This window comes from Amblyraja radiata, chromosome 4 (genome assembly GCF_010909765.2).
Source record: "Amblyraja radiata isolate CabotCenter1 chromosome 4, sAmbRad1.1.pri, whole genome shotgun sequence".
Classification (NCBI taxonomy): Eukaryota; Metazoa; Chordata; class Chondrichthyes; order Rajiformes; family Rajidae; genus Amblyraja; species Amblyraja radiata.
Window position 1 is genome coordinate 118410307 of NC_045959.1, and position 21275 is coordinate 118431581.

The 21275-nt window shown below is 45.4% G+C and overlaps 1 protein-coding gene across 1 annotated transcript in view; it reads right to left on the bottom strand.

Annotated features, from left to right (window-relative positions):
- Positions 1–21275, bottom strand: part of tmem241 (transmembrane protein 241) — a 120429-nt gene that overhangs the window by 54777 nt on the left and 44377 nt on the right. Inside the window, exons 9-12 of the mRNA XM_033020422.1 lie at positions 20276–20318; positions 17465–17500; positions 14015–14049; positions 11179–11248 (exon numbers count right to left, since the gene is read on the bottom strand). Coding sequence (XP_032876313.1) covers positions 11179–11248; positions 14015–14049; positions 17465–17500; positions 20276–20318 — 184 coding nt within the window. The remainder of the gene's footprint in view (positions 1–11178; positions 11249–14014; positions 14050–17464; positions 17501–20275; positions 20319–21275) is intronic.

Below are 21275 nucleotides of genomic sequence, written 5' to 3' on the forward strand. Positions count from 1 at the left end.
TGCATGTGCAGCATCGTACCGTGCATGTGCAGCATCGTACCGTGCATGTGCACCATCGTACCGTGCATGTGCAGCATCGTACCGTGCATGTGCACCATCGTACCGTGCATGTGCAGCATCGTACTGTACATGTGCAGCATCGTACCGTGCATGTGCAGCATCGTACCGTGCATGTGCAGCAGCGTACCGTGCATGTGCAGCATCGTACCGTGCATGTGCACCATCGTACTGTGCATGTGCAGCATCGTACCATGCATGTGCAGCATCGTACTGTGCATGTGCAGCATCGTACGGTGCATGTGCAGCAGCATACCGTGCATGTGCACCATCGTACCGTGCACGTGCGGCATCGTACCGTGCATGTGCAGCAGCGTACCGTGCATGTGCAGCAGCGTACCGTGCATGTGCAGCATCGTACTATGCATGTGCAGCATTGTACTGTGCATGTGCAGCATCGTACCGTGCATGTGCAGCATCGTACCGTGCATGTGCAGCATCGTACCGTGCATGTGCAGCAGCGTACCGTGCATGTGCAGCAGCGTACCGTGCATGTGCAGCATCGTACTGTACATGTGCACCATCGTACCGTGCATGTGCAGCATCGTACTTGTTTCTTGGCGGGTTTTTCCAAACATGGATTATCATTATCTTAAGAGTATCTTAAGAAACAAAGAGAGGCGAATGGAGTTCGCGTACAAATAATGAGGTAAGTAAATTTATTTGAGCTTTATGCTTCTAAATACTTTATTAAGAGATAAGGCTAATTGGACAGTTATAACAAACAGCTGATACAGATACAAAGAGCCGCATAGTTGCCTTTGTGCTGCATCAGACAAGGACCAAGCCTTAGTGAGTACTGGCAAAACAAAATACCAATCATAGAAACATAGAAAATAGGTGCAGGGGTAGGCCATTCGGTCCTTCCAGCCAGCACCGCCATTTAATATGATCATGGCTCATCATCCACAATCAGTACCCCGTTCCTGCCTTCTCCCCATATCCCTTGATTCAGTTAGCCCTAAGATCTAAATCTGACTCTCTTGAATACATCCAGTGAATTGGCCTCCACTGTCTTCTGAGGCAGAGAATTCCACAGATTCACAACTCTGGGTGAATTTATTTATCCTCATCTCAGTCGTAAATGGCGTACCTCTTATTCTTAAACTGTGACCCCTGGTTCTGGACTCCCCCAACATCGGGACCATTTTTCCTGCATCATCAATTTATATGTTTCTATAAGATTCCCTCTCATCCTTCGAAATTCCAGTCGACCCATTGTTTCATCATATGTCAGTCCCGCCATCCCGGGAATTAACCTGGTGAACCTACGCTGCATTCCCTCAATAGCAAGAATGTCCTTTCTCAAATTAGGAGTCCTAATTTGAACATCAAATTGAAAGCCTAAATCAAATTAATCAATGCTTTCCAATCATGATATGAGGCCTCAGAAAACGGGACCACGGATGAAAATAAGAAGAGCGTTGTATTAGTTGACATAGATGTACAACGTACATAGAGGCGGCTTGAGTTTGAGTTTGAGTCTGAGTAATGCATATTGTCACGTGTACTGAGTTACAGTGAAAAGCTTTTGTTATGTGCTAACATGTCAGTGGAAAGACAACACATGATTACAATCAAGTCATCCACAGTGTACAGGTACATGACGAAGAGAATAACGTGAATAACCTATAGTGCAAAATATAGGCCGTAAAGTCCGATCATAGATAGTCCGAGGGTCACCAATGAGGTTCAGGACCGCTCTCTAGTTGTTGAAAGGATGATACAGTTGCCTGATAACAGCTGGGAAGAAGCTGTCCCTGAATCTGGATGTTTAAGAAAGAACTGCAGATGCTGGAAAAATCAAAGGTAGACAAAAATGCTGGAGTAACTCAGCGGATGAGGCAGCATCTATGGAGCGAAGAAATAGGCGACGTTTCGGGTCGAGACCCTTCTTCAGACTCAAGGTGTGAGTTTCTGGAGATGTGAGTTTTCACACTTGTATACCTTTCGCCCAATAGGAGAGGTGAGAAGTAGGAGTGCATTTCCTATAATTCAGATCCAGATCATTTAAACTAAGTATCATTTTAATTATTCCATGCATTGGTCTATTGAGTTTATTTCAAATAAGCATCGCTGATCATCCCCAATCAGTACCCCGTTCCTGCCTTCTCCCCATATCATAGAAACATAGACAATAAATGCAGGAGTAGGCCATTCAGCCCTTCGAGCCTGCACCGCCATTCAATATGATCATGGCTGATCATCCAACTCAGTATCCTGTACCTGCCTTCTCTCCATACCCCCTGATCCCTTTAGCCACAAGGGCCACATCTAACTCCCTCTTAAATATAGCCAATGATCTGGCCTCAACTACCGTCTGTGGCAGAGAATTCCACAGATTCACCACTCTCTGTGTGAAAAATGTTTTCCTCATCTCGGTCCTAAAAGATTTCCGCCTTATCCTTAAACTGTGACCCCTTGTTCTGGACTTCCCCAACATCAGGAACAATCTTCCTGCATCTAGCCTGTCCAACCACTTAAGAATTTTGTAAGTTTCTATAAGATCCCCCCTCAATCTTCTAAATTCTAGCGAGTACAAGCTGAGTCTATCCAGTCTTTCTTCATATGAAAGTCCTGACATCCCAGTAATCAGTCTGGTGAACCTTATCTGTACTCCCTCTATGGCAAGAATGTCTCTCCTCAGATTAGGAGACCAAAACTGTATGCAATACTCCAGGTATGGTCTCACCAAGACCCTGTACAACTGCAGTAGAACCTCCCTGCTCCTATACTCAAATCCTTTTGCTATCCCCTGACTCTGCTATTTTTAAGAGCCCTATCTAACTCTCTCTTGAAAGCATCCAGAGAACCTGCCTCCACCGCCCTCTGAGGCAGAGAATTCCACAGACTCACAACTCTCTGAGAGAAAAAGTGTTTCCTCGTCTCCGTGCTAAATGGCTTACCCCTTATTCTTAAACTGTGGCCCCTGGTTCTGGACACAACCAACATCGGGTACATGTTTCCTGCCTCTAGCGGGTCCAAACCCTTAATGATATTATATGTTTCAATAAGATCCCCTCTCATCCTTCTGAACTGCAGAGTGTACAAGCCCAGCCTCTCCATTCTCTCAGCATATGAGTCCCGCCATCCCGAGAATTAACCTTGTAAACCTACGCTGCACTCCCTCAATAGCAAGAATGTCCTTCCTCAAATTAGGGGACCAAAACTGCACACAATACTCCAGGTGTGGTCTCACTAGGGCTCTGTACAACTGCAGAAGGACCTCTTTGCTCCTATATTCGACTCCTCTTGTTATAAAGGCCAACATGCCATTTGCTTTCTTCACTGCCTGCTGTACCTGCATGCTTACTTTCATAGACTGATGTACAAGGACCCCCAGATCCCGTTGTACTTCCCCTTTTCCCAATTTGACGCCATTTAGATAATAATCTGCCTTCCTGTTTTTGCTACCAAAGTGGATAACCTCACATTTATCCGCATTAAACATCATCTGCCATGCATCTGCCCACTCCCCCAACCTGTCCAAGTCACCCTGCATTCTCATAGCATCCTCCTCACAGTTCACACTGCCACCCAGCTTTGTGTCATCTGCAAATTTGTTAATGTTACTTTGAATCCCTTCATCCAATAGGCTAAATGTTCTCCTGTGAACTACATTATTATGTTTAATTATTATATAGATTTATTCCCAGATATTTAACTGATATCAGACAAAATGTACAATATTAATGCATCTTCATTGTAATAAATACAGCTACATTGTACACGCTTACACCCTCACCTGTATCTGTATGCTTCCCTGTCACCTCCCCTTGTTAACAATGATTTTACTTCGGAGTCATGTGAGTGACTACGTGAAGAACCCTGCCAGGACGCATGCGTGTCATATCGCTACACGCATTGCAACGAGTCACAGCAGGGGGAACGACGTTCCCCTTAGCGGCAGAATTTGAAAGCCGGGAACAGCAGGTAAGGAGACTCTGCGTTCCTTCCACTTACCTTACAGGTGGAGACATGGACCAGATCCACGAAGGCTGCGAAAAAGCTGGCGGGGGAGAACCGTAGAGTTGCGGGCAGCCAGCAGCAGCAGCCAACGGCACGCCAATCTCCCGTAATGGGAACAGCTGTGCCCGACTTCACTCCCGCACCAGCCACGGCCGGGCGGTAGAGCGAAGCAAAAAACTAAGAGAGTCATTGACTCCGATGAGTCCGACTCTGAATAGCCGCGAGCGGCCTGTGCCCGTGAGCATTGGGGCCGGTTGGAGCGGCTTCAGGAGCAGCCGCGAGCGGCCAGTGCCCGTGAACATTGGAGCCGGTTGGAGCGGCTGGGAGCGGGGAACTAGAGCAGCCGCGAGCGGCCAGTGCCCGTGAGCATTGGAGCCGGTTGGAGCGGCTGCAGGAACTGGAGCAGCCGCGAGCGGCCAGTGCCCGTGAGCATTGGAGCCGGTTGGAGCGGCTGGGAGCGGGGAACTAGAGCAGCCGCGATTGGCCAGTGCCCGAGAGCATTGGAGCCGTTTGGAGCGGCATGAGGAACAGGAGCAGCCGTGAGTGGCCAGTGCCCGAGAGCATTGGAGCCAGTTGGAGCGGCTGTTGGAGCAAATACTCCAAAGTGACAGGCTCCGGGAGATGGAGACTAGTCACAGTGGGCAGCTAGTAAGTCCTACAGCAGTACCTCTTGTAGGGCTGCACAGTGTTTCTCCCTCATCAGAGGGGAGTACAGGGGGTCAATTCTGGGCTGACCCTGAAGAGGGGTGCAGAACATACCCCTAGTGTGCATGGGGTGCAAGAAAACCTATTGGATATGGTGTCCCAGTTTATTCAACCCGACCAAACTGGCCAAAACCTGGAGCCTAAAATAGCTGCAAGTATCGACTACTTGTCATTCAACCAGCTATAAGGACAGGCATTATTGGACACCTTAGCAAGACACTTACCACCAGGGAACTGCAAAACACTGAATGTTCCCAGTGTCAACCAGTGCATTTGAAAACATGTCGGAGCCTCAATCAGAGCCAGGGACTTGAAACTACAGAAAGTTCTGAAAGTCCTAACAGCGGGAATTACGGTTTTCGCCCGCACAATAAACAAAAAAGACATGGCACAAGATCACCAGGATGCACTGGCTTTATTTTGCAACTACCAATACGAGTAAACAGCATTAGGAAGAGTGCCATCCAACCGGCTTTAGACCCTAATTTGCAGGCCTATGCAAACCTGGAACCTCCAAACCACCAATATTACTATTTGGAGGCAACTTATCAAAACAGGTAAAAGAACTTGACGAAGAGGGTAAAACCCTGGGGCTCATTAAAGCAACGTCTAAAAACTACTTCGTCCAGAAACAGCACCCCTACGCACCACCAGTCGGCCAAGACAAACTGGTGAAAGCTCGAAGGCCAGGAACACTCAACATCGGTCTTTTTTAGGCCATGGCCCAGACCGGCCTTCCTGGGAAATGCGCTAACCCTCAACACCGACCCAACTACAGATCCAGACACCGGCGCCTCAACGTCCACGGAGGATGCCGAAAAAGTAACAAACCTACCAATAGTAACCATGGAGGTAGGTGGGTCTGGTTCCTTACGAGGTTGGTGGGAGATTACAATTCTATCTGGATGCATGGAATAAATTAACTCCCGACACTTATATTTTCAGAAGTATTGGGTTATACCATAGAATTTATACAAAAACATAATCCTCCAGTTCAGCATGTACCGAACCGAATGTTCGTGCTTACAGGCAAAGAAAAATCAAAAGCGCATGCTGAACTACAGTGGCCTTATAAAAAGGAGTAATGGAGGAAACCCAACACGAATCACAGGAATTCGTGTCCAAAATCTTTATCATAAACAAGATGGTGGTTGCCGCATCATCATAGATTTGACTAATTTGAATACTTTCGTACTATATATTCATTACTAGATGGAAACCTTTGTTACTGCTAAGCAATTGATTTCCTAGGTTACTACATGGCAAGCATCGTTTTAAAAGATGCTTACTATACAGTACCCATTAGAGGTGATCACAGATGTTATTCAACACAATGGATCATCTGGGGTTCACCCTTAACTCAGTTCACATGTCAGTGACTTTGCCGAAAGAAAAGGTTACAGCCTTCATGGAGGCTTGCAGCAAAATCATTGACATCACAAAACCATCCATCAGACTGGTAGCAATAATAATTGGTAATAGTGGCTGCGTTTCCAGCCACACAAATCGGACCTTTACATTATCAAAAATTACAGAGGGCAAAATACGAGCACTCAAAAATTATGGTGGTCATTTTGACAGACCAATGAAGCTACCAACAGAGGCCATAATGGAACTAAAATGGTGGAAAGATAACATTAGGCATTGTTCCAATCCAAACATTATCAGCAACCCGTCTATGGTACTACATACTGATGCCAGTGCACTTGGTTGGGGTGCTACCAATTCCATCTCCAGCTGCGGGGGAGATGGAATGCACAGGAGGCATCATTATTACAAACACTGGGCATAAACTACCTGGGAATGTTAAGTGCATTCCATGGCCTTAAGTCATATTGTTCTGGGTTATATCACCAGCATATTAGACTACATATTGACAACACCACCGTGGTAGCATATATCAACCATATGGGTGGAAACAAATCAACATCATGTGACAATCTGGCCAACACAATTTGGCAATAGTGTATCCAGAGAGATTTTGGATATCAGCTACCTACTTACCAGGTAAACTAAATTTAGTGGCAGACACCAGGTCACGCAAATTCAATGAAAACACTGAATGGATGTTGGATAAAAATGTATTTGTTGAAATTACAGCACGGTATGGAACACCAGATATCGACCTATTCGCATCCAGGCTCACACCAGTTATCGAATTATGTTCATGGGAACCAGAACCTGGGGCAGCGGCAACAGATACATTTTCGCTGCATTGGGGGATATTGTTTATTTATGCATTCCCTCCTTTCTGCCTCATCAGTCGGGTATTAAGGAAAATACAGCAAGACTCCGCGTCTGGTATTTTGATAGTACCCGATTGGCCTACACAACCATGGGTCCCGGTGATACTCGACATGGTATTAGAACCATGCATCACCATCCATCATAGACCTAATTTACTGGTTCATCCCGCAACAAGGGGTAGTTACCCATGTCATAATTATATAAACCTATTAATTTGTAGAGTTTGAAAGCACCTCTACTACACCTGGGACTGACGGACCGAACAGTGGATATTATTTCAGCGGCCCACAGACAGTCCACCAAAAAACAGTACTTGGTGTCATCAAGAAATGGGAAAAGTACTGTCACACCAACAACATCACCCACAGATCTATGAACATCCCGTCTGTTCTGGAATTCCTGGCTAGCCTCCATTACGATGAGAGGCTCAGTCATAGTGCCATCAACTGCGCCAGAAGTGCTCTGTCAACATACCTGTGGCAAGGAACAGAGCGGCATTCTGTTGGGACACACCCTGGTAACCAAACTCATGAGGGGCATTTTTAATGTTAATCCGCCAAGAACCAGGTACTCCCAAATATGGGATGAGAGCATTGTACTGACCATGTTAAGAAACTGGTCTCCCACTACAGCTCTGTCCCTACAGAAACTGACTATGAAAACAGTCATGCTGATGGCCTTGGTCACGGCACAAAGGGTCCAGTCGCTACAGAAACTAAGGCTGGACAACATGACTATTTCATCTGGAAATTTAACTTTTCACATCAATGAATTAGTCAAACAGAACAGACAGGGGTCAGCAGGCCTAAAAACAGAATTCAGGGCCTACCCGACAGATGATCGTCTCTGTATTGTAACACACTTACTATTATATATGGAGTATACTAAGATCATCAGAGGCAAAGAAATGTCACTTTTAATCAGCTACAAACAGCCACTCAAAAAAGTGACAGTCCAGACCATCTCTAGATGGCTAAAACAGATCCTAATAAAGGCTGGAGTAGACACTAGCATTTTTAAATCTCACTCCACCAGGGCTGCAGCTACATCGGCAGCTATGAAGTTGGATGTTCCTATGGACCAAATCCTCAAGACAGCAGGATGGGTCAACGGAGAAAACTTTCCAACGATTTTATAACAAACCAGTCATTGAACCTGGAACATTTGCAGAAACAATTTTAAGTTCTGTAATATAATTTTACCCCATAAATAGGGGCTATAATTTGGTGTTAATATATTTATCGTTGGGTTTTCAATATCGTATTGATGTCTAATGATGTTAACACTATTCTCCCCATAATCAAGGCAGATGTGATGCATGGACTCGTTTCCACGGCATGAAATCACAGAGCTTTAAAATCTTCACGTAGTCACTCACGTGACTCCGAAGTAAAATAGTAAGATTAAACGAGAACTTACCAGTTTGAAGTTTGATCGTTATTTTATGAGGAGTAACGTTGAGGGATTACGTGCCCTCCGCTCCCACCCTTGATCATATACTCAACTGGTATCTCTTCTCTAATCTTACTATGTTTAGTCATTACAGTTATCTGTGATTTCACACCGCTGCTTTGAAGAATGACACGCATGCGTCCTGGCGGGGTTCTTCACGTAATCCCTCAACGTTACTCCTCATAAAATAACGATCAAACTTCAAACTGGTAAGTTCTCGTTTAATCTTACTATCTATTCTACATTTTGCGAGCTTTGTCCCCTTTGATCTCTGGTTTTCACACCTTACCCTTCCACATCTCTGTGTCTCCCGCTCCCCTGCCTCTCACTGAAGAAGGGTCTCGACCCGAAACGCCACCCATTCCTTCTACCCAGAGGTGATGCCTGTCCCGCTGAGTTACTCCAGCATTTTGTGTCTATCTTCAGTGTAAACCAGCATCTGCAGTTCCTTCCTATGCATTTCATCCACCTATCACCTGCCAGGCTTTGTCCCACCCCCATCTCTTTTTTTACTTTTCCCCCTCTTACTCCATGTCTGAAGAACCCAAAACAACGCCTATCCATGTCCTTCGGAGATATTGCCTGATCCGCTGTGCTACTCCAGCACTTTGTGGAGGTGAATCTGTGGAATTCTTTGCCACAGAAGGCTGTGGAGGCAGTCATTTGATACTTTTAAAGCAGAGATAGATAGATTCTTGATTAGTACGGGTGTCAGGGGTTATGCGGAGAAGGCAGGAGAATTGGATTAGGAGGGAGAGATAGATCAGCCATGATTGAATGGCTGAGTAGACATGATGGGCTGAATGGCCTAATTCAGCTCCTATCACTTATTAGTGCAAGATTACAGCATCTGCAGTTAGTTGAAACAAAGAACTGCAGATGCTGGTTAATACACAAAAGGACACAAAGTGCTGGAGTAACATCTACAGCTCCCTGTGCCTCCAGCTACATTCAACTCTTTCAATATAAAAAGGACCTTGTTAGCATTCATAGCAAAAGGATTTGAGTATAGGAGCAGGGAGGTTCTACTGCAGTTGTACAGGGTCTTGGTGAGACCACACCTGGAGTATTGCGTACAGTTTTGGTCTCCTAATCTGAGGAAATACATTCTTGCCATAGAGGGAGTACAGAGAAGGTTCACCAGACTGATTCCTGGGATGTCAGGACTTTCATATGAAGAAAGACTGGATAGACTCGGCTTGTACACGCTAGAATTTAGAAGACTGAGAGGGGATCTTATAGTAACAACATTCTTAAGGGGTTGGACAGGCTAGATGCAGGAAGATTGTTTCCGATGTTGGGGAAGTCCAGAACAAGGTTAAGGATAAGGGGGAAATCTTTTAGGACCGAGATGAGAAAAACATTTTTCACACAGAGAGTGGTGAATCTGTGGAATTCTCTGCCACAGAAGGTAGTTGAGGCCAGTTCATTGGCTATATTTAAGAGGGAGTTAGATGTGGCCCTTGTGGCTAAAGGGATCAGGGGGTATGGAGAGAAGGCAGGTACAGGACACTGAGTTGGATGATCAGCCATGATCACATTGAATGGTGGTGCTGGCTCGAAGGGCCGAATGGCCTACTCCTGCACCTATTTTCTATGTTTCTATGTTTATTACCTGAAGTAAAGTTTACCGAAGAACCACAGTATGACAAATCATTATCTTGATATTACAGTTCAGTTTAGTTTATTGTCACGTGTACCGAGGTACAGTGAAAAGCTTTTGTTGCGTGCTAACCAGCCAGCGGAAAGATAATACATAATTACAATCGAGTCATTTAACATCCCTAAACGTTAAGGTTAAGGTGTGAAACGTCCCTAAACGTTAAGGATAAGGTGTGAAAACCCCTCTGCATAGGGATAACGTTTAGGGCAAGGTTAATCCAGCAGAGTCCGAGGGTCATTAACAAAGTAGACATTAGTTCAGCACTGCTCTCTGGTTGTGATAGGATGATTCAGTTGGCTGATGACAGATGGGAATAAACTGTCCCTGAATTTCATGCATCCAATTTCAGGTAGTCCCTGCTTTCTCCCTCCTTCCCCTCCCCTTCCCAGCTCCCACATAGCCCACTGTCTGCACCCCTTCCTTTCTTCTTCCCGCCCCCCCCCACCACCCCCACATCAGTCTGAAGAAGGGTCTCGGCCAGAAACGTCACCGATTCCTTCGTTCCGTAGATGCTGCCTCACCCGCTGAGTTTCTCCAGCATTTTGTCTACCTCTGAAAATAGCCATCAGGCTACTAAACCTGGCGGACAAAACTCTGATTATTAATAACCCATTTTCTGTTATTTGCACGTTATCAGTTTATTTATTCATGTGTGTATATATTTATATCATGGTATATGGACACACTGATCTGTTTTGTAGTAAATGCCTACTATGTTCTGTGTTCTGAAGCAAAGCAAGAATTTCATTGTCCTGTACAGGGACACATGACAATAAACTCACTTGAACTTAAACTTGAACTTGAGGTGTGTGTTTTCACAATCATATACCTTTTGTCCGATGGGAGAGGGGAGAAGAGGGAGTGGCCAGGGTGTGACTCGTCCTTGATTATGCTGCTGGCCTTGCCGAGGCAACGTGAGGTGTAGATGGAGTCAATGGAAGGGAGGTTGGTTTGTGTGTGAGATGGTTAGGGCTGCATCCAAAGGGAACAGGACCTTTAGACATCCGTGGAGCCATCTTACATGAGCACGTGTGAAAGAACCAATATGTCAATGTTGACTGAGGATGATAACACCATTTTATTACCTTGCACAACAGCCCCAGTGGAAGTGGTAAGAATAGAGGAATGGAAACGCCAAGACATCAAATGCATCACCTGAGAGCAAAAACAAAGACATTTTATCAAAACAGTGCATTGAAATTCACTCGTTAACAATGTACTTACAGCACGAGATGTAAAACTGAATTAAGTTAATAGACATATTAAGATCTTATTTCTCCTAAGATAGACACAAAGTGCTGGAGTAACTCAGCGTGTCAGCAGCATCTCTGGTGGAAAAGGATAGGTGATGTTTGGGGTCGGAACCCTTCTTAGAGTCATTCTCAGATTCCTATTAAATAGGAATGGGGGTGGGAGAGCCGGGGGGGGGGGGGGGGGGGGGGGCCTAGAGGCGAGAAAAGGCCAGAACATACCATGGCCGGCAGGAGAATGGAGTTAAGATGGAAAGATAGATCAGCCACGTTTGAATGGCAGAGTAGACGAATGGCCTAATTCTGCTCCTATCACTTGTGAACTTAGGAAAGTAAATTTGAATTGCCTCAAGGTTTGTGTGTGATGGGGTGTGGATTCCCCTTGACTAAGCCACAACACAGGGAGGGAGCCCGGTTGCTTCAGGTGCAGCCCTCATGGCAGTGTGGCCAAAGACCCAGATCAGGACATCGTGCCAGGGGAAAATTGGTAAACCTGATAAGGTGAGAAATTTTCCCAAACTCAAGAGAAGTAAACTGACAAAAATCTGATGTGCCGTAATTGTTTGTGATACATTTGAATACTTTTCTTTTGAGTGTTCATTCAGAGTTGACCAAAGGGCTTCCCCTGGCTACGTGTGTCAGAAGGAACTGCAGATAATGGTTTAAACCGAAGATAGACACAAAAAGCTGGAGTAACTCAGCGGGACAGGCAGCGTCCCTGGAGAGAAGGAATGGGTGAGGTTTCGGGTCTGGTTTCGTTTACTCCAGCTTTTTGTGTCTATCCCTGGCTACTTGTTGTGCAAGTCATCTATCCTCTCTCACTACTTTAGTCTTCATCTCTGGCCTTTGTCCAACCTTCTGTCTATCCAAACCCCCCCTCACTTTCTCCAGCTATCACTTGCCAGACTTTGTCCTTTCCAGACCCCCAGATCTCGTTGTACTTCCCCTTTTCCCAACTTGACCCCATTTAGATAATAATCTGCCTTCCTGTTTTTGCTACCAAAGTGGATAACCTCACATTTATCCGCATTAAACTGCATCTGCCATGCATCCGCCCACTCACCCAACCTGTCCAAGTCACCCTGCATTCACATAGCATCCTCCTCACAGTTCACACTGCCACCCAGCTTTGTGTCATCTGCAAATTTGCTAATGTTACTTTGAATCCCTTCATCCAAATCATTGATGTCTATTGTAAATAGCTGCGGTCCCAGCACCGAGCCTTGCGGTACCCCACTAGTCACTGCCTGCCAATCTGAATGGGACCCGTTAATCCCTACTCTTTGTTTCCTGTCTGCCAACCACTTCTCTATCCATGTCAGCACTCTACCCGTCACCAATGCTCTTATATCCTTGGTGAGATGAAGCTGTGTAATCCATTTTCTTTAACATACCAAGATTAGTGTAGCTGGGACATGTTGGCCGGTGTGGGCAAGTTGGGCCTAAGAACCAGATACTTTCTCCACGCTTCAAGTAGCTCTTATGGGGAAATAATCAATCAGAGGTTCCAGAATCTCCCTGCAGTGTGATCAGTGCTGGCTGCATGGAATAAACCGAGCATGAGGGAGAACCATGCTCCATACTGAAGCTAGACAAAAATCCTTGAGATACTCAGCGGGTGAGGCAGCATCCATGGAGCGAAGGAATAGGTGACACTCGACCCTAAACGTCACCTATTCCTTCTCTCCTGAAGAAGGGTTTCGGGCCGAAACGTTGCCTATTTCCTTCGCTCCATAGATGATGCCTCATCCGCTGAGTTTCTCCAGCATTTTAGTCTACCTTCGATTTTTCCAGCATCTGCAGTTCCTTCTTAAACATGCTCGATCGTTTCGCCAAACACCTCCGCTCGGTCCGCATTAACCAAACTGACCTCCCGGTGGCTCAGCACTTCAACTCCCCCTCCCATTCCCAATCCGACCTCTCTGTCCTGGGCCTCCTCCATGGCCAGAGTGAGCACCACCGGAAATTAGAGGAACAGCACCTCGTATTCCGCTTGGGCAGTCTGCACCCTAGCGGCATAAACATTGAATTATCCAATTTCCGGTAGCCCTTGCTGTCTCCTCCCCGTCTCAGCTCTCCCTCAGCCCTCGGGCTCCTCCTCTTCCTTTTTACTTTCTTCTTCCCCCCCCCCCCCCCCACCCCCACCCTCCATCAGTCTGAAGAAGGTTTCGGCCCGAAACGTTGCCTATTTCCTTCGCTCCATAGATGCTGCTGCACCCGCTGAGTTTCTTCAGCATTTTTGTCTACTTTCGATTTTCCAGCATCTGCAGTTCCTTCTTAAAAACTCCATATTGAAGTCTACATTTGTATTTTGTCATTCATTTATATAATAGAAAAAAGCGAAGAAATACTCCACATGCAAATTTCTCCTGAACGCCTGAAAACAGATGTGTAGGAGGGAACTGCAGATGCTGGTTTACACCGAAGATAGACACAAAAAGCTGGAGTAACTCAGCGGGACGGGCAGCAAGACTGGAGGGAAGGTATGGGTGACATTTCGGGTTCATACCCTTCTTCAGACTGAACCATACATTGAAATAAAAACACAAAACAAACCTGGTAAATAGAATACTTACAGAAGAAAATCATACAGGTTAGATAATTTGAAGCATTAAACATTGAGTGACGTGCAAAAAAAGGATGTTTGCTTCAAACAAAATAGATCATGTACCTGAGGGATAAGCAGCACAAATCAATATCACCATGCTGAAAATCAAAGGAAAGATAAAATAATAAGTTGTACAATTGCCCAATACTTTTCATAGTTTGAACTACGGTGTTTTGTTCTTAATGTTTTAACGTTTTAAGTTATATTCTTAATTGTTTACTGTATGTCGTGTTGTTGCTTGCGAGCGGAGCACCAAGGCAGATTCCTTGTATGTGTACATACTTGGCCAATAAACCTGTTTAAGAAGGAACTGCAGATGCTGGAAAAATTGAAGGTAGACAAAACTGCTGGAGAAACTCAGCGGGTGAGACAGCATCTATGGAGCTGGGTCGAGACCCTTCCTCAGACTGATGTGGGGGTGGGGGGGGGGAGAAGAAGAAAGGAAGAGGCGGAGACAGTGGGCTGTGGGAGAGCTGGGAAGGGGAGGGGAAAGAGGGAGAAAGCAGGGACTACCTGAAATTGGAGAAGTCAATGTTCATACCGCTGGGGTGTAAACTACCCAAGCGAAATATGAGGTGCTGTTTTATTCTTTAATTGTTTTATTCTTAATTGTTTACTGTATGGGGTGTTGCTGCTTGCGGGCGGAGCACCAAGGCAAATTCCTTGTATGTGTACATACTTGGCCAATAAACTTATTCATTCAAGAGTAAGACCAAGTCCTTTATACATCCAAATCGTTAACCTTGTTTTAACTGAATGTTACGAGAGCTCTGGGAAGCAGAGTTGAGTTAGCTGGGGAGGATAGACATTTTCCACAATGCAAGTAGATAAAGGGATGAGTAACGGAAAAAGGTTCACAAAGTATGGACAAAATGTGACAAAAATGCAATGCAAATAAATGTACAATTATACGTCTATCGCCCAAAGGTTTTGAGAATGTAGCCAAATATCATAGTTGAATTGATCTGCAAATGCAGAGTTAAGAGAAAAACAATAGACAATAGACAATAGGTGCAGGAGTAGGCCATTCAGCCCTTCGAGCCAGCACCGCCATTCAATTTGATCCTGGCTGATCATCCCCAATCAGTTCCCCATTCCTGCCTTCTCCCCATATCCCCTGACTCCGCTATCTTTAAGAGCCCTATCTAGCTCTCTTTTGAAAGCATCCAGAGAACCTGCCTCCACTGCCCTCTGACTTCCACAGACTCACAACTCTCTGTGAGAAAAAGTGTTTCCTTGTCTCTGTTCTAAATGGTTTACCCCTTATTCTTAAACTGTGGCCCCTGGTTCTGGACTCCCCCAACATCGGGGACATGTTTCCTGTCACTAGCGTGTCTAAACCCTTAACAATCTTATATGTTTCAATAAGATCCCGTCTCATCCTTCTAAATTCCAGAGTGTACAAACCCAGCCGCTCCATTCTCTCAGCATATGACAGTCCCGCCATCCCGGGAATTAACCTTGTGATCCTACGCTGCACTCCGTCAATAGCAAGAATGTCCTTCCTCAAATTAGGGGACCAAAACTGCACACAATACTCCAGGTGTGGTCTCACTGGGGCTCTGTACAACCATAGGTAGGAGCAGGTTGTTCAGCCCCAAAGAAGTGAATTGATTTGAAAGATATAGGCATGTTGTTCTAGCCGGTCCATGCCATCGTTCACACTCGCTCTAAGTTATTTTGTCATTCACTCCCTGCACACCACGGGGCAATTTACAGAGACCAATTAACCTACAAACCCGCACGTCTTTGGGATGTGGGAGGAAACCGGAAAATCCGGAGGAAACCCACGCAGTCACAAGGAGAACGAGTAAACTCCACGCAGACAGGCCCGAGGTCTGGATGGTACTCGGGTCTCTGGCGCTGTGAGGCAGTGACTCTATCAGCTGCACCACCTTATTGTAGTGACATCAAAATGTAGACACAGGAAACCGCAGATGCAGACTGAAGAGGGGTCCTGAGCCCAAACATTGCCTATCCGTGTCCTCCAGAGATGCTGCCTGACCCGCTGAGTTACTCCAGCACTCTGTGAAACCTCACCTATCCATGTTCTCCACAGATGCTGCCTGTCCCGCTGAGTTACTCCAGCACTCTGTGAAACGTCACCTATCCATGTTCTCCACAGATGCTGCCTGACCCGCTGAGTTACTCCAGCACTCTGTGAAACGTCACCTATCCATGTTCTCCACAGATGCTGCCTGACCCGCTGAGTTACTCCAGCACTCTGTGAAACGTCACCTATCCATGTTCTCCACAGATGCTGCCTGACCCACTGAGTTACTCCAGCACTCTATTGTTCGAACAAGATCATTTTCAGCTTGGCAACCTATGACAGTGGGTGAAATGACAGCGTGGGGGTGTGGACCCAGGACAAATTTTATATAACATAACTGAAGAAAATCCAAATGATTTCAAAGCAAGACTGAAACGATGATCCAATTGAGTTTAAGTAAAGGGCTGCTAATTGTAGATTGTAGACCTATACTTTCATTTTATTTTAAACTTAAAAAGCAGGAAATGAAATAGTGTAATCTAAAGAAATCATTACAAGCCACCGACAAAATCCTGTCACTAGATTCTGTGATGGACAAACACGAAAAAGTTCATAAGGTCATAAGTGATAGGAGCAGAATTAGGCCATTCGGCCCATCAAAACTACTCTGCCATTCGATCATGGCTGATCTATCTCTGCCTCCTAACCCCATTCTCCTGCCTTCTACAGGTGCACAGTAGAGAGCATGCTGACCGGTTGCATCGTGGCTTGGTTCGGCAACTTGAGCGCCCAGGAGCGGAAAAGACTACAAAAAGTAGTAAATACTGCCCAGTCCATCATCGGCTCTGACCTCCCTTCCATCGAGGGGATCTATCGCAACCGCTGCCTCAAAAAGGCTGGCAGTATCATCAAGGACCCACACCATCCTGGCCACACACTCATCTCCCTGCTACCTTCAGGTAGAAGCCTGAAGACTGCAACAACCAGGTTCAGAAATAGCTACTTCCCCACAGCCATCAGGTTATTAAACTCAACTGAAACAAATCTTTGAACATTAATAGCCCATTATTTGTTTATTTCCACTATATCTGCTTATTGATTCATGTGTGTATATATTTATATAATGGTATATGGACACACTGATATGTTCTGTATTTATGCCTACTATGTTCTGTTGTGCGGAAGCAAAGCAAGAATTTCATTGTCCTATCTGGGGCACTTGACAATAAACTCTCTTGACTTGACTTAACTTCTCCCCATCACCTTACTGCCTGCTGGGAACAGCTGATGTGCTGTGGCTTGAGAAGCTCTCAGGTCGCAATGAAGCTGAAGTACCTGCATCATCAGCAAACAGCAAAACAGGCACAGAATCAAACCTCGCATGTCGTCGGGATGTGGGAGAAAACTGGAGCACCCAGAGGAAATCTATGCAATCACAGGGAGAACATGCAAACTCCACACAGAGAGTAGAGAAGCAACAAACCTTTCTTCATCAACGAGGTTGAGTCAATGATATTTACCTGCACAGGTGGCTTAAATACTGTTGCTCAAGATCACTGAAAGAGAAAAAAAGACTTCAATATACTTCCATGTTAGCATTTTATGCCTCAACTTCCTTCAAAGGCTTAGGAAGTTTTTGCTTGTCCCCTTACAACTCTCACCAACTTCTACAGATGCACCTTAGGAAGCATTTAATGAGGATCAGCTGAATCATCCTACCACAAGCAGTGCTGAACTACTATCTACCTCTTTGATCACCCTCGGACTAGCCTTGATTGGACTTTGCTGGCTTTACCTTGCACTAAATGTTATTCCCTTATCATGTATCCGTACACTGTGGACGGCTCGATTGTAATCATGTATTGTCTTTCCGCTGACTGGTTAGCACACAACAAAAGCTTTTCACTGTACCTCGGTACACGTGACAATAAACTAAACTGATTCAACTGATATCCATTACATATCCGTCTGAAGAAGGGTCTCGACCCAAAACGTCACCTATTCTTTCGCTCCATAGATGCTGCCTCACCCGCTGAGTTTCTCCAGCATTTTTGTCTACCTTCCATTACAAGCATGTCATCAGAAACCAATTTAAATTATAAATACAAAAATGTGAAATTGCCCTTTCGAAATTCACACAGATTTCCACTGAAAGCTGACCAGCTGTTCTATTGTGCTGACTCAAACCCTCTTCACATTAGTAGTTTTCAGCATAGCAGTGCTTGAGGGCTTGGTTTATTATTGTCTCATGTACCGAGTTATCCAGTCAGCGAAAAAACTATACATGAATTACAATCATGCTATCCACAGTGTACAGATATATGATAAAGGGAATAACGTAGGCACTGTGACCAATAATTACATCCTTCTCATGAACTTTGACAATAGACAATAGACAATAGGTGCAGGAGCAGGCCATTCGGCCCCTCAAGCCAGCACTGCCATTCAATGTGATCATGGCTGATCATCCACAATCAGTACCCCATTCCTGCCTTCTCCCCATATCCCCTGACTTAAAGCACACGGCATTGGGGGTTCAGTATTGATGTGGATAGAGAACTGGCTGGCAAACAGGAAGCAAAGAGTAGGAGTAAACGGGTCCTTTTCACAATGGCAAGCAGTGACTAGTGGGGTACCGCAAGGCTCAGTGCTGGGACCCCAGCTATTTACAATATATATTAATGATCTGGATGAGGGAATTGAAGGCAATATCAGATTGAAGCCTACTCCTGCACCTAATTTCTATGTTTCTATGACTCCACTATCTTTAAGAGCCCTCTCTAGCTCTCTCTTGAAAGTATCCAGAAAACCGGCCTCCATCGCCCTCTGAGGCAGAGAATTCCACAGACTATAAACAATATATTTTAAAACTTAAAACATTAGTTCCGAGTCTGACTATTTTAAGAGCAAAGAATGTTTTACATTTGGAGATTACAGTGTGGAACATATCATAACATAGTCATTGAGGGCAAAACCCAGATGAGCATTTGATGGAAGAGAGAACAGAGGGAGAATTTGATGAGATTAGAGTTTTACAGAGTGGAAACATGCCCTTCGGCCCAACTTGTCCACACCGGCCAATATGTCCCAGCTACGCTAATCCCACCTGCCCGCATTTGGTCCATATCCCTCCAAACCTGTCCTATCCATGTACATTTGTAGGATGGAACTACAGATGCTGGTTTAAACCGAAGACACAAAAAGCTGGAGTAACTCAGCGGGATAGGCAGCATCTCTGAAGGGGTAACGTTTGGGCTCAAGACCCTTCTTCTGAAGAAGGGTCTTGACCCAAAATGTCACCCATTCTTTCTCTGCGGAGATGCTGCCTGTCCCGCTGAGTTCCTCCAGCTTTTCGGGTATATCTTCTATCCATGTACCTGTCTAACTGTTTCTGAAATGTTGGGATAGTCTCAACTACCTCCTCTGGCAACTTGTTCTATGCACCCACCACCCTTTGTGTGAAGATAAAGAGATTGGAGATACTTGTGTACGCATCCTTGCAGATGATCTTTGAGGTAAATGATATTATTTGGTGCCGTAGATACTTTGAAAGGCAGGATGAAGGAACTTCATTGCTAATATATTTAGCATAGTGGTCTGGACATTTGCCACATCTCTAATTCATTGTAGATGACAGTATTTTGAACAACAAAAAAAAAGAATAAATAGTTGTGTGAGAAAGTGCTATTGAGGGAGAGCAACGTTGGTTTACAAGGTTAATTCCCGGGATGGCGGGACTGTCATATGCTGAGAGAATGGAGCAGCTGGGCTTGTACACTCTGGAGTTTAGAAGGATGAGAGGATGAAACATATAAGATTGTTAAGGGTTTGGACACGCTAGAGGCAGGAAACATGTTCCCGATGTTGGGGGAGTTCAGAACCAGGGGCCACACACAGTTCAAGAATAACGGGTAACCCATTTAGAACTGAGACGAGGAAACACTTTTTCTCACAGAGAGTGGTGAGTCTGTGGAATTCTCTGCCTCAGAGGGCGGTGGAGGCAGGTTCTCTGGATGCTTTCAAAAGAGAGCTAGATACGGCTCTTAAAAATAGCGGAGTCAGGGGATATGGGGAGAAGGCAGGAACGGGGTACTGATTGTGGATGATCAGCCATGATCACATTGAATGGCGGTGCTGGCTCGAAGGGCCGAATGGCCTTCTCCTGCACCTATTGTCTATTGTCTAAAGCACATTATTTTGATCCAATAGCTGAAGCAATGCAACTGTTATTTGTGTCTCTGTGTCTATTAGAAACCCGAATGGTCCTGCAACAATGCCAAAAGCTGAACTGTTGAGCTCCTGTGTTAGAATAAAAATCTGAACAGTTTTACCTGAGTGAACAGGGTTTTAACTTCTGAAATACTTTGTATCCACCTGCAAAACAACCCAAAACATCATCAGTTAACTTTACGATGGCAAAGTGGCGCAGCTGGTAGAACTGCTGCCTCACAGCGCCAGAGAACCAGGTTCAATCCTGACCTCGGCTGCTGTTTGTAGGGAGTTTGCACATTTTCCCATTGGCATGGGTTTTCTCTGGCTTCCTCCCACATCCCAAAGACATGCATGTTTGTGGGTTAATTGGCCTCTGTAAATTGCCCCCTCGCGTGTAAGGAGCGGATGCAAATGTGGGATAACACAGAACTAGTTGTATAGGGCTCTGGTGAGACCACATCTGGAGTATTGTGTGCAGTTTTGGTCTCCTAATTTGAGGAAGGACATCCTTGTGATTGAGGCAGTGCAGCGTAGGTTCACGAGATTGATCCCTGGGATGGCGGGACTGTCATATGAAGACAGATTAAAAAGACTAGGCTTGTATTCACTGGAGTTTAGAAGGATGTTTATAGAAACATATACAATTATAAAAGGACTGGACAAGCTAGATGCAGGAAAAATGTTCCCAATGCTGGGCGAGTCCAGAACAAGGGACCACAGTCTTAGAATAAAGGGGAGGTCATTTAAGACTGAGGTGAGAAAAAACTTTTTCACCCAGAGAGTTGTGAATTAATGGAATTCTCTGCCACAGTGGGCAGTGGAGGCCAAATCACTGGATGGATTTAAGAGAGAGTTATATAGAGCTCTAGGGGCTAGTGGAGTCAAGGGATATGGGGAGAAGGCAGGCACAGGCTATTGATTGCAATAATGGCGGTGCTGGCTCGAAGGGCCGAATGGCCTCCTTCTGCACCTATTTTCTATGTTTCTATGTTTCTAGTGATAGATGGTCGGTGCGGACTCGGTGGGCCGAGGGACCTGTTTCCATGCTGCATGTGCGAACAGGAAGCCAGAACGCCCTGAGGAAACCCACATGGTCACAGGGAGAAGGTACAAACGTCC